The sequence below is a fragment of the Trachypithecus francoisi genome, unplaced genomic scaffold (genome assembly GCF_009764315.1).
Source record: "Trachypithecus francoisi isolate TF-2019V2 unplaced genomic scaffold, Tfra_2.0 Contig01461, whole genome shotgun sequence".
Taxonomy (NCBI): domain Eukaryota; kingdom Metazoa; phylum Chordata; class Mammalia; order Primates; family Cercopithecidae; genus Trachypithecus; species Trachypithecus francoisi.
In genome coordinates this window covers 7794618-7808366 of record NW_022681433.1, presented here as the reverse complement: position 1 = coordinate 7808366, position 13749 = coordinate 7794618, and the positions used below count along the sequence as shown (strand labels likewise).

Below are 13749 nucleotides of genomic sequence, written 5' to 3'. Positions count from 1 at the left end.
TCAAAAGAAATAAAAAATAAATAAAAGATAAAATAGAATACCGTCACCTAAGCTGCAGATGTGCAGGTCATTGGGGTGACTTCCTCCATAATTACTTTCAGGGCCTCTAACTGACAAGGCTCTGCTTCCAGGGTTGCAATATTATCTACATCAGCAGAAGAGAGATGAGACACACATGCAGGAAGTTTCAGTGGGCCACACCTTGAAGAGACTTTGCTCACATTCTGTAGATTAGAACTAAATCCCGTGGCCATAGCTACTTGTAAGGGAGGCTGAGAAATGTGGTGTAGCACAGGAAGATGAGAATCAATTACAATAACCAGCCAGTAGTCTCTATCACAATCTTATAAATAGTAATTCTGGTTATGTTTTAAAACAATTGAATGAACTCACTTGAAAAGCACTGTTATCAGAGTTAAAGATATGGTTCAATAAATAAAAAGTTACTTTTCTTCTGAAATTCAATAGGTGCTTTGTAAGAACAGAAACTATTTCATAAGCATTTTGTGTATACAAATTTTTATTTCTGTTTTTCTTTACTAGGACGGACATATAATGATCTGAACCAATATCCAGTATTTCCGTGGGTGTTAACCAACTATGAATCAGAAGAATTGGACCTGACTCTTCCAGGAAACTTCAGGGATCTATCAAAGGTAACTTTTAAATATATAGAAGTCAGCTTTCTTCATAAGGCTATAGTCTAATAATATTTCTTTCAGAGTATATGTAGCCAGTTAATGTTTGTAAGAAAGTGAAACTGGTTATCCTGACTTACATAGTCAGTTTCTAAATCTTACCAATTCTTAGCACAGGAATTAAGCTACAAGAAGATAAACTAGTACTAGCATAGGCAAAATGAAATGGGTATTTGAGAAACAGCACATGTAGGGAGAGGTTTCTCTTATATCCTAGGCTTTAAAAGTCAAGGTTAAAAACCTAAAATTAGTAGAAAATATGATGGCAAATCGTTTATGTGATATATTCCTTAGATGATAAGGCATGTTATATTGACCAAAAAATACACACATTGTAGGGAAATATAATACTGAAAAGGAAGTCAGTTAAGTTTATCAAGTGTCTATCTATATACGAGAGAGAAGATATGATCCAAAAGATGGCAAGAAAATGGTGCATAACGGTAATAAGAAATAAAAGGCAAAATTTTTTATTAGCTTACCTCATTTGTCCAGAGGAAACTACAGTGTGATACTAAACTGTTTGAAATTCAGTGAAGAACTGGGAACTAAGCCCAAAAAGCTGCTCTATAGTCTAAGCTTACACCAGAGGCTTGCCTTAAAGCTTATGTATGTTAGCCATAGTAAAGCCTCAGCCCATCGACTTTGAATGTATCTCTCTTTTCTATAAGACTTGATTGTCTGATTTAGCAATCCACAGAAAGTTGAAAGGTATTTGTGTATACATTTGGTTTTGGGGGGCAGGTCTAAGGGGCTAATGGACAAGAGCAGCATAAGCTCTGTGAAGCAGGGAAACACCATTACCACCGATTTAAAATGAATCCCACAGATGGTTTTTAACTCAGCATGCCTGCTCCTGCCCCTTTTCTGGCCTTTGAAAGCTAGACCTATCCAATTGAAGTTCTGTATTGCACTAGTTACTAGCTGTGTGACCTAAAGCTAGTTTCTCTTGGCCCATTTGTAATATGAGAATAATAATACTGTCCCATGTCATATAGTGGTACAGAGCTAATGACATGTACATTTAAAGAATATAACACAGTACTTGGCACATAGAAGCACTTCCTGAGTATTAGCTATTATTGTTACACATGGAATATTTCTTAGCCTCTTTTGAAAACTGTTGACTAATTTTTTCATGTTCTTACGTGTCATTCAGTCTCCAGTTCTTTTATTTTATATAACTCCCTATTAAATTTTAGTTGGTAGCTGATGGATAATTTTAGCTGTGGTATTAGAGATGTTAAAGGGACCTAAAAGATCAGTTAGCCAACCTCTTACTGAGAGTCACACAACTGGTAGAAATAAATTGCTAGCAAATGAATTCTAATATGTTTGCAAATATAGTAATTCTTCCAATGTGAGTCAACCAAAAATTTTTAACTATTTACCACATTCATGTAACTAAATTATTCAAGATAAGTTAGATAGAAGCATTGTAATTCATGCAGCCTGCCCTTCAGGAATAAATCTAGTTATAGATTATCTGAATGATAAGATCAGTCCCCACAAAGATTAAAAATAAAGTACGATATTTTAGAGAGACTCACACGAGAGACAATACATGCAGGTTGAGTATCCTGTATCTGAAATGCTTAGGACATGCAGAGTGTTTTGGATTTTGGATCTTTCTGGATTTTGAAATCTTAATATATACATTATATACTTACCAGTTGAGCATCCATAATCTAAAAACCCAAAATCCAAAATGCTGCAGTGTTTCCATTAAGCATCACATCAGTGCTCAAAAACTTGGATTTGAGGCATTTGAGATTTCAGAATTTTGGATTAGGGATGCTGAACCTGTAGTGATTAGGAACAAGAACTCTGCAGCTACACTGCCTACATTCAAATCCTCATTCTGCCATTTACCAGCTGTGGAGCCTTAGACAAGAGTATTAGTTTCTCTTTGTCTTAATTTCCTCACCTATATAATGAGACATCAATAATAATAGGGTTGTTGTGTGGAGTGCTGGATGGGTTAACAAGCATAAAGGACTTAGAATAGTGCCGGGCACATCAGTGTTAGTCAATGCTATGTATATGACAGTAATAGAGTGGTGAGTCATTGATATAGGCCATATGCTTTGAATTGTATTTCAAATAATGATGATGAATATATGCCACTGCATCCATATTGGATGGGAATGTTTGAATGGCATGCATGATTTGCCAAGGTTGGAGTGTAATTTTGGGGTGTAAAGCAAAACCAAACTAACTTATTGATGTGAGGATGAAAACTGTTAAACTTGCTCTTTGACAAAATCTTGTCTGCATGTATTTTATTTAACATTAATTGAATAATCATTACTTAGACATTATAAAATATATATGATGAAAATTCAGAGTATAGATTATCAGGTAGCATATTAAAACCTCATATGATGACTACTATTATGTCTATTGTATTATTTTTAAAACAAGGAAGGAAGTTCTTTTTCTTCGAAATCAACTGGGATATTGTGTTTAAAGGAAACTTACAGACTGAAGCTCCTTTTTTCTCTCCATCTATTTATTCATTCTTTCAGTTCAGTCAACAAATACTTATCACACATGTGCTATATGTCAAACACTCTACAAGTGAAAGAGTGTACAGGAGTGAATAAAGCAGACATATTCCCAGCCACTCAGAGGGAGTTCAGCCCAGAACAAAAATGAAAACTCAGATAGTTAACAGCAATATGAGAGGCCAGCATTTACAAGATAGGTTTAGTGGGGACTGTGCCTCACTGGGGAGTACAGGCTCAGCCTCGCTAAGACATTTGGACTCAAATGTTGTTGAAACCTAGCCCAGCCAAAGAAAATGTGGCACTCATTATGATTAGTATGGTTTATAGAAGGCATCTATTTACCACATATTTGCTGGTAATCATAGATTTTTTCCATTTATCCATTTTTTTAGGAAAAAATGAGTTAAAATAAATGAGGAAGTCACTGTTTCTACAGTAACTGAGGATATAAACATTTCAAGGGTTTTTTTTGTTTTTTGTTTTTTGTTTTAGACAGAGTCTCGCTCTGTCGCCCAGGCTGGAGTGCAGTGGTGCGATCTCGGCTCACTGCAGCCTCCACCTCCCGGGTACAAGCGATTCTCCTGCCTCAGCCTCCTGAGTAGCTGGGATTACAAGCTCCCGCAACCATACCTGGCTAATTTTTTTGTATTTTTAGTACAGATGGGGCTTCACTATGTTGGCCAGGCTGGTGTTGAACTCCCGACCTCATGATCCACCCGCCTCTGTGTCCCTAAGTGCTGGGATTACAGGCGTGAGCCACCGCGCCCGGCCCAGCCCAGCCCACTTCAGGGCTTTTATGCTCACCTGTGTAATGTGTATTTCCTTTGGCAGAGCTTTTCCTTTTGTGCCTCATATGTGCTCCTCTAATTTTATATAGTGTTAAGCAAATAATACAGGTAAACAGATGGAGCCTAAATAAATTAGACAATATGACTAGAAACTGTCGTTTTGCAAGCATGTGGTTCTTCATGCTGTGAACAGTGGAATCCATGAGCACTTAAAAGGTAGATAGCTTTTCTTCAAATTTTACTATATTCCATGCTTTAGCAATTTCTTCTTTCTATTCTGTCACCCTAGCATGATAGGAAAATGTTAGCAAATTAAAGCCTGTTGATATGTTAATAAATTACTTGTGCATTGTTCCCATGCTTCATTGAATTTCTTAATAGGAGCTTCTTACAAATGGGCTAGAAACCTGAGACTATCCTGTGTAAAATCCATCAATAAACAAGATTTTAATGTATGAAAATATATCTTATTGTACGCCTAATGGGAAAATGACATTTGAAGTACAATAATATAATTGGAAGGAAAAACTACTATAGTGCAATATTATCACAATGAAGAGATGTCCACTAAGAAGCACATGAAATTCTTGTAGTTATAATCAATACTACAAATGAAAATATTAATGGAGAGTTTTACTCTTCAGAAGCTCAAGGAAGAATTGAAATACTTGAATGATACAACCAAAAGCATTCTAAAAGATCTCTAACAACAAAAGTAGTTGTTTCTAAACAAACACTGGGAGTCCTGATCCCAGTAATAATTCTTAGCAGTGAATAAATCTAGAATTTGTTTCAATAAATATGTGGTACCCCAAATAAGTTCTATATTCTTTACTATATGAAAGAATTAAGAAACTATGAAATGTACAATGCCAAAAAAATAAATACTTATTTTCTTTCTTTATACCACCACATTACATAGGCTTCATGAAATTCTGTGTTGTATCAGTTGGGAAACTTTTGAATGAACGTTTCAGAAAACACAGCTGAAATTGGCTTGAACGATAATGGGAATTGGGGAAAAAAATCAAGAGGTTGTATCTGGAACATGAAAAGAATGTAGGCTTCGCTCAAATATTTGTTTCTCTGTCACATGTTATGCAAACTTAAGATGTTTTCTAAATTCTCTGAACTTGTTTGCTCATCTTTAAAATGAGTACAATCATACTTACATAATAGGGTTGTTAAAAGATTTTAACACCAGTGTGTAAAGTAGTTAAGGCACCTGGTATAATGCCTGACACACAAGTGGCATTCAGTGAGTGGCAGTGACACAGCAAATTTCCATAATTGTCAGTTGAGAGTTCACTACCTTTGGTATGATTGACAAAAACCTAGTGAACGTTTGTTTGATTCCTCTGATTTATTTTTTATTCTAACAAAATTAAAAAGTAATGCCATTTAATAAAATATTTTGAATTCAATAAATAATTCTGTTTTATCATCTATTTGAGTTATCAAATTATCAAAACTGTAACATCAAAACACTAAGGTTATATTAGTTTATTAGAACTTTAGATGCACATTTATTTAGACTGAAATATTTTATATTTATAATATTCTTACTTGTTCTTTGGCCCACTTAATTGAACACTTGGAGAGCACAGGAGCAAAAGAAAAAAGTTCTTTATCAGTAAGATTTTTTTAGACCTCTCATTTTATTAGACATCATAGGTTCAAGTTTTATTTATTATGTGTACAGGTTAGAGGCTATGTTTATTGTTTTACATGAGGGACAGCAGATGAAATAATCTGCCTTTGACCTATCTTTTCAACACCAACCAACAGTAGGTTTAGAGATTTCCTCCCCACTCGATTTATATAGATATTCCTTATGGAGATGTAACCTTATGGTGAAATCTATCTTACAACATGATATATGCTAGTGTTTCAGTTATTTACAGATACTCATATGAACTCGACTCTTAATGTATAGTGGTTACATGACTTTGACGTGAAGCACAGTCTTCTGCTCATTAAAGTGTAAATAGAATTTTCCTATTTCCCAGTCATGCCCTCTGATAAGTGAAATAGTTTCATCACAAAACCAAGTCCTACTCATATTGACATGAACATAAGACATCACATGCACACACCCATTCATCGAGTGGAAAAAATAGATTTTGTTAACACAGGAGTTGTGTGACTGACAGATGATGATAAGCATAACCATTTTCCCAAATTATTATGCCACTTAATAAAAGGAAGTGATAATGCCTCGAGGCTTTGAAATGTGATCATGCAAATGGATGCACTGAAGTGTGAATACTCTTCAACCATCCACCCTTGATACTGCCAAATGTCTATCTACCACATAGAAAAGAGTTTAGATTGGTGAGGTGGGGAATCCACGACTCAGAAATCTAGAGCAAGCTGGTTTGTTTTGTTGTTGTTGTGTTTGCTGTTGTCATTTTTGAGATGGAGTCTCCCTCTGTCACCCAGGCTAGAGTGCAGTGGCATGATCTTGGCTCACTGCAGTCTCCACTAGAGCAAGTTTCTATGGTTATTTTATCTTTCTTTTTCACCATAAGTTAACAACATCTGAAATGAAATTAATTCCATTTACTTGATCATAATCTACCTAATGCTTAATTTTAAACAACAAAACAGGAAGTATGGGCAAAACTACTAGGTGTGTTAGTAGTAGTTAGGATGATATAAAACTAAAAGATAAAAGTGTAAATGTGTAAATTTAATTATATACCATCTGCCAAATAACCCTGCTGCCAAATTTGAAATATTGGTTTCAATATATGTTGAATGCTGCCTTAACATATAACCCACAGTATGTTGAAAATTGTTTTCATTAGACTTGCTTATATGGCAGTGCTGAGGGACAAGGTATTGATTGGCAGTGTTTGGATACTGTTTTAAACTCATGGGATATTTGTTTATTTAAATTAATACTTTTATTCATTCATTCTTTCTTTCATTACACAAGCATTTATTGCTAACCTACTCTGTGCCAGACACTGGAGATACAAAGGCAATAAGACTTAGTCCATACCTTTAAGAAGTTACAGTCATTTTTTTGTTTACCCAGTGACATATTAAGCTATTTTCCTTCTAATTGAAAAAATGAAAGAATCAAGAAATGTGCAACTAAAAAGGTAGACTTCACAGACACTGGTAACCAGAAATAGTGAAGTGTTTTTGTGTTTGTTTATATCTCCACTGTTGCTTGTTGGAGACATAATAGGGTGACAGGGAGCTTTATAGATTTATACGGAACTTCCAAAGCAGTCCTAGGCTCTGTTTGCTTATACTAAATGTCTCTTTATCCTCTTTTCTTGTTCCTTCCCACTTAGCCAACTGAATCACCCTTTCAGAAAAAGAGAGGGGAAAAAAAAATCCTATAGAGCCTGTTCTGCTTTGAAAATTGTAGCCTGTTAAAGAAGGAACTGAAAACAGCAGGAACGCTGTTTAGTGTATGCTCTTAGAAGAATCCTACCTATGGAAAGGAAAAGAGAGCCTGCTTTATGCACTTTAATTTCACCAGCCACATGTCACCTCTGTGTCTAAACCACAGCATTATCATGCAAAACTAGGTCAAATTCAGTCTCCTTTAACCTTTCTTTCCAGCTGAAACAGAGTATTAAGCAGTTAGAAGTGATCTTGAAACTAATTTGTAGCCCCATCATTATCCTACTTAATACCTGGAAAACTTCTAGAACTGACACCTGAAGATTTAAGATGCTCCACTGTTTGTAGGTGAAAGTGTTTGCTTTTCACTAAGATATGTAAAACTAATTTTCTTAGGAACTATCTTGGGATAATGATAACAATAATAGCCAATATTTTGCACGTGTTTATTATATGCCAGGCATTGTGCTAAGCATCTTACATGGATTTTCTTGCTTTACCCTCACAACGCTATGATGAATTGCACTGGTTATATAGATTGCATTTTCTTCCATTTGTTACCTATTATTTCTCCATAATACATAGGTAGGACATTCTTTTTTTAAAAAAAAAAAAGCTAGTGATGAATTTCTCTTCTATATGCCTCTACCTTTTCTAAATGCCCTGGCAGTTTTTATACGCTATCCAAAAAAAACAAAAACAAAAAAAAGAAAACACAAAGAAGGAAAGAAAAAGAAAAAAGAAAAACTCTCCCTATTATCCAGTAAGAATGAGTTCTTTTAAAATATCCTCCACATTGCTCAGTCATGTCAGATATGAGCAGAGGAGTCAAAAGAAATGTGGTCAGTGAGCCATTCCACACCTCCAAAGCTTTCGGTCCTATGTGGGACTAGCATTCCTGTGAAAGTGCTTAAAGCTGGGTGTAGTGGCTCACGCCTGTAATCCCAGCACTTTGGGAGGCGGAGTCAGGAGGATTGCTTGAGGCCAGGAGTTTGAGACCAACCTGAGCAACATAGCCAAACCCTGTCTCTACAAAAACTTAAATTAAGTGCTAATAGCCTTTTTTTTTTTTTTTTTTTTTTAATTTCACTCTTGTCGCCCAGGCTGAAGTGCAATGGTGCAATCTTGGCTCAGTGCAACTTCTGCCTCCCAGGCTCAAGCAATTATCGTGCCTCAGCCTCCCCAGTAGCTGGGATTAAAGGCGTGCACCATCACGCCTGGCTAATTTTTGTATTTTTAGTAGAGATGGGGTTTCACCGTGTGAGCCAGGCTGCTCTCCAACTCCTGACCTCAGATGATCCACCTGCCTCAGCCTCCCAAAGTGTGGGGATTATCGTCGTGAGCCACTATGCCCAGCCATGTGCTAATAGATTTTGCTAATGCAACTTTAGATGAAAGATTAGCTTTCTTCATAATATACTCAATTCTACCCTATGAAAAAGTATAAAAAGAAACACATTTAATTAATAGAAAAATATAATCTTAACACTTCTCTTTATTAATGTTTCATGACTTCAAGTTCTGTTCCTTAATAATGTATTTGAAAATTGTGTACTGATTTGCTGAAGTTCGTCAGAGGATGAAAGGCCATATTAAGCCAATTAACGGTATAAAATTGCAAAGGGAATGTTTAATCCACACTTACAGAACACAATTTTAACGTAGTTTAGAGAAACAAATTTTCAAATCATTTAAAGCATTCTTACTTAGAACAACCCAAGACACAGGAAAGACTTGAATTGATTGGAAAGGTTTTGCTTGTTTTTGTACTCTATTTTAATTGATTTTGACTTTATTATGAAAATTTTTAAACAAAGAAAAAGTGCCAGTTCCTAATAACAATACCCATTAACCAATACCTACATGTTATAATTGACAGTTTAGCTTTTATTGGTTTACTGAAGTATTTAAATAAATATATCATACTTTACCCCTAAATATTTCAGTATGAAAACTATTATTTTCCCATATAATCAGATCACCATCATTACATCGAACGAAACTAATGACAGTTCCCTAATATTATCTAACACTGTGCCTATAATCAAGGTTTTCTAATTATCTTCCATGTGTCTTAAAAATTGTGCTTAAGCCAGGATTCAGTCAGCGACCACATAGTACATCTGATTCTTCTGTCTTATTTGTCTAAGGTTAGAATAGCTCCCAGCCACCCTATCACCCACACTTTTTTTTTCATGATATTGACTCATTTAAGAGAGCATGCCAGTTATCTTACCGAACATAACAATAACAGCCAGTATTTTGCATGTGTTTATTATATGCCAATGCTAGGCTTCTGGATTTGTCTTTTTGTTCCTCATGTTGTCATTTAACTCACTGTAACTAGTAAGGTTTTGATGTATGCTGATTCAAATATCAGTGAAGATTGGTAATAGAAGCTTTTTTTTGTTTTTTTTTGTTTGTTTGTTTGTTTTGAGACATTGTCTCACTTTGTCACCCAGGCTGGAGTGCAGTGGTGCAATCTTGGCTCACTACAACTTCTGCCTCCCAGATTCAGGTAATTCTCCTGCCACAGCCTCCCAAGTAGCTGGGATTACATGTGCCCACCTCCACGCCTGGCTAATTTTTGTATTTTTAGTAGAGATGGGGTTTCATCATGTTGGCCAGGCTGATCTCGAACTCCTGGCCTCAAAGTGATCTACCTGCCTCCGTCTCCCAAAGTGCTGGGATTACAGGCATGAGCCACTGCCCCAGCCAATAATAGAAATTATATATTTGGAAATATTTGGTCAGTAACACTTACTAGCCAAAATAAAAAGTTACTATAGTTAAATTTATCAAAGTTAAAATGTTCACATGTGAAATATATTTCTAGGTCATATAATTGTAAAAGCCATCTAAAATTGTCTCTATGAGATAAACCAAATTCATGATTAAACAGCAAAAAAAGAACATATAGGGAAGACTAAAGTCTCCACATTCTCACTGCCCAGAGACAACTATTGATATACTGTCATGTATATTCTTCAAAAAATAAATTATACAAAGTAGAATTACTTGATCAAAACTATATGAATTTTTTAAATATTACCAATTTTCCCCACAAGAAATTTATACCAATTTATTTGCCAACAGCATTATGAGATACCATGTTTTCCAATACTGAGTATTATAAAACTTAATAATTGTTGACAATCTAGTTAATAAAAATAGTTTTTGTCTGACCTTTTAACAATTGTGAGTGTACTTACAATTTTTGATTACCTATAATAGAAAGTCAACTTATACTGGCTTTAATTGAAAATAAAAATTTTATTAGCCCATATAACGGAGAAATCCAGGGATGGGTCAGTTCAGGAAAACTCGATCCAAGTGTTCACCAGAATTATCAGGATCCACACCTCTTACTTTTCTACATTGGCTTCACTCTCAAACAGGCTTCCCTGTGTTACGGTAATGATGTCTTTGTAACCCCGCCAGAGAAAGAGTTTTTGCCCCGATAGTTGCAGCAAAGTTTCGTCCGATCAAGTTGAATCACATGCCCATTTCTGCAGCAGTCATAGTGCCAGTGTGAATAAAATACTATGATTGACAGGTCTGGATCCCATGCCCACCCAGGGAGTCAGGTAGTGAGGTCAGCTCACCTGCACCAGGTGGGGAAGGAATGGTTCACAAAGGAAGAAGGCATAATGAATGCTAAACAGTAATAAAGAATAGGTATCCATTACATTGTAGGAACTGGTACTATTTTTTCTTACATATATTGGAAATTGGCATTTATTATTCTGCGAATTGCCTATTCATCATATCATTTCCTCATTTATTTAATTAGATTGTTCATTAGCTTCTTATTGATTTGTAAGAGCACTTTTTTTTTTTTTTTGAGACGGAGTCTCGCTCTGTCACCCAGGCTGGAGTGCAGTGGCCGGATCTCAGCTCACTGCAAGCTCCGCCTCCTGGGTTTACGCCATTCTCTCGCCTCAGCCTCCCGAGTAGCTGGGACTACAGGCGCCCGCCATCTCGCCCGGCTAATTTTTTTTTTGTATTTTTTTAGTAGAGACGGGGTTTCACCGTGTTAGCCAGGATGGTCTCGATCTCCTGACCTCGTGATCCGCCCGTCTCAGCCTCCCAAAGTGCTGGGATTACAGGCTTGAGCCACCGCGCCTGGCCAAGAGCACGTTTTTAAGGAAACTTACGTGCTATGAATATTTTTCACTTTGTTTTGTCTTTTGATTTTGCATAAAATTTTTTTCTAAAATTTCCACATAGAAGTTTTATATAATATTATATAATTGGGTTAATCAGTCTTCATTCATTTAGCATGTATTGCTCACTTTAAAAGGTTCAGGTACTATAGGTGTGAGAATAAAGAGATGAATAAAAGACAGGAAGTTTCTTCGAAGGGCTACACTACTGGGTTAAAACGGTTAGAAAGTTGCCTATTACCAGATGGTGTCATGTAAGGATTTACAGATGCAATTTGAAAAACCTCCAAAAGAATGAGTTGAAGTTCCTTAGTCAGATAAAAAGGGAGCCCGGGAATTTACTTGAGCACAGAAGTGTCTGTAGTTATGATTTCTATGTTGTCATAACAGAATTTTCAGAATGATGACAGGTAGTTCATGACTGAAAAAACAAAAAAGGTAAGAACTCTCAAAGCCTTTTCGAAGGATTTTCAAGCCCTTGATTACAAAAGATAACAAGATAACTTAGATATCTTAGAAGTTCAATGTCTTAAAAGTATTGAGATAACTAAAAGCTATTGTTAGAAGCCAGACAAATGAGTCAAATGTACCCAGCTTCAAGCTGTATCTAGCATAGATCTGCAGCTGGTTCTGTAAAACGTCTAGCCACTGACTAGCAACATGATCTTCATTTGACTTTTCTTCAGTGTCCTCATTTGTAAGGATTTGGTCAAGTAGACCTGAATGTTTCCTTCCATTTCTGTGGACCTATGAGGAATGAGGAATTAAGTAGGTAATTATAAAAGAAAAAAGTCACATCAAGGGCCAGGCAAACTGGCTTACACCTGTAATACCAGCACTTTGGGAGGCCAAGGCAGAAGGATCACTTGAGGACAGGAGTTCGAGACCAGCCTGGGTAGCATAGTGAGATTTCATCTCTATTAAAAAATAAAGTCACATTAAGATCACAATTTCATATTTAGCAATGAAAAAGCAGTGCACTAGTGTAGAATGTGGAGACCCAGGTACTTGTTTGCTCGTCATGAAATTAGGTTCATATTGGAGGCCTTGCTGTCCTCAGAGACTTATGAAAATCAGTCTAGAAAATGGATGTGAAGACAATATGTTTCACAAATATATAGTATCATCGGCAGTTGTAATAGCAGTAGTAAACTCTTGAACATATTCTGTGTGCAGGTTTGAGTATTCCTTATCCATAATGCTTGGGACCAGAAGTGTTTCAGACTTCAGATTGTTTCAGATTTCAGAATATTTGCATATACACAATGAGATAGCTTGGGAACAGACCCAATTCTAAACAGAAAATTATTTCATTGCGTATACACCATATTCCATATAGCCTGCAGGTCATCTTATACAGTTTTTTTTTTTTTTAACTATTTTGTACATGAAACAAAGTTCGTGTTAAGTACGTATGTGTGGAATTTTCCACTTAAGATGGTGTCATGTTGGCATGCAAAAAGTTCTGGAATTTGGAGCATTCCAGATGTCAAATTTTTGGATTAGGGATGCTCAGCCTATGTAACAGTAGAATCCTAGGACCATGAACATCATTAGCATTTTCAGTTTTTTTATGATATATTAGAATTCAGTGTTATTGACATTGCTTTAACTAGGCCTCTGATTTCTGCTGACAAACTTTTTTTTCTTGAAAATTATAATCTAGTTTGATGACACTGACCATTTATCAGATCAATCCACATTTATTTGTATTTATTTAAGTCAGTAACTCTATGCTCAGACTTTTATGTTCTCTAAAAGTTCTTCTGATGTTTCATGTAATACCATTTATACAATATGTTTTATTTATATAATTTTTGCAGTCATTTTTACTTATTAAATTTATATATTGTATACCTGTTCTAAGAAAAGGACTTTGTACAATATGCAGGTTTTAAAAGATAGAAAAATATTGATAAATCAAGGCTAAGAGAACAGAAAGAGAAAACAGAAAAATGAAACTAAAGAAAAAGTTAGCATGCAGAAATACACACCAAATACATACCAGAATTTTTCAAAGTACAATCTAAGGTATTGATTGTTTCTCATAAAAAATAAAAAAAATAAAATAAAGAGAAACACTGGAATAAACACATTTAAACAATTATATTTACAATAGTATTTCTCAGAGCCTTAAGATCATGTAACTCCCCACAAACCTCTGGTAGAATTTTTGTTTCATGTAGTAAAGTCACAAAGGTGTTTTTTAGGAAAACCAAACTTG

The 13749-nt window shown here is 35.4% G+C and overlaps 1 protein-coding gene across 8 annotated transcripts in view; it reads left to right on the top strand.

Moving 5' to 3' along the window:
• The window catches only part of NBEA (neurobeachin), a 786519-nt gene that overhangs the window by 659186 nt on the left and 113584 nt on the right, over nt 1-13749 (top strand). For all 8 annotated transcript variants that reach the window (XM_033235426.1, XM_033235381.1, XM_033235435.1 and 5 more), the window contains one exon: nt 544-656. In XM_033235426.1, the coding sequence (XP_033091317.1) occupies nt 544-656 (113 nt within the window). The remainder of the gene's footprint in view (nt 1-543; nt 657-13749) is intronic.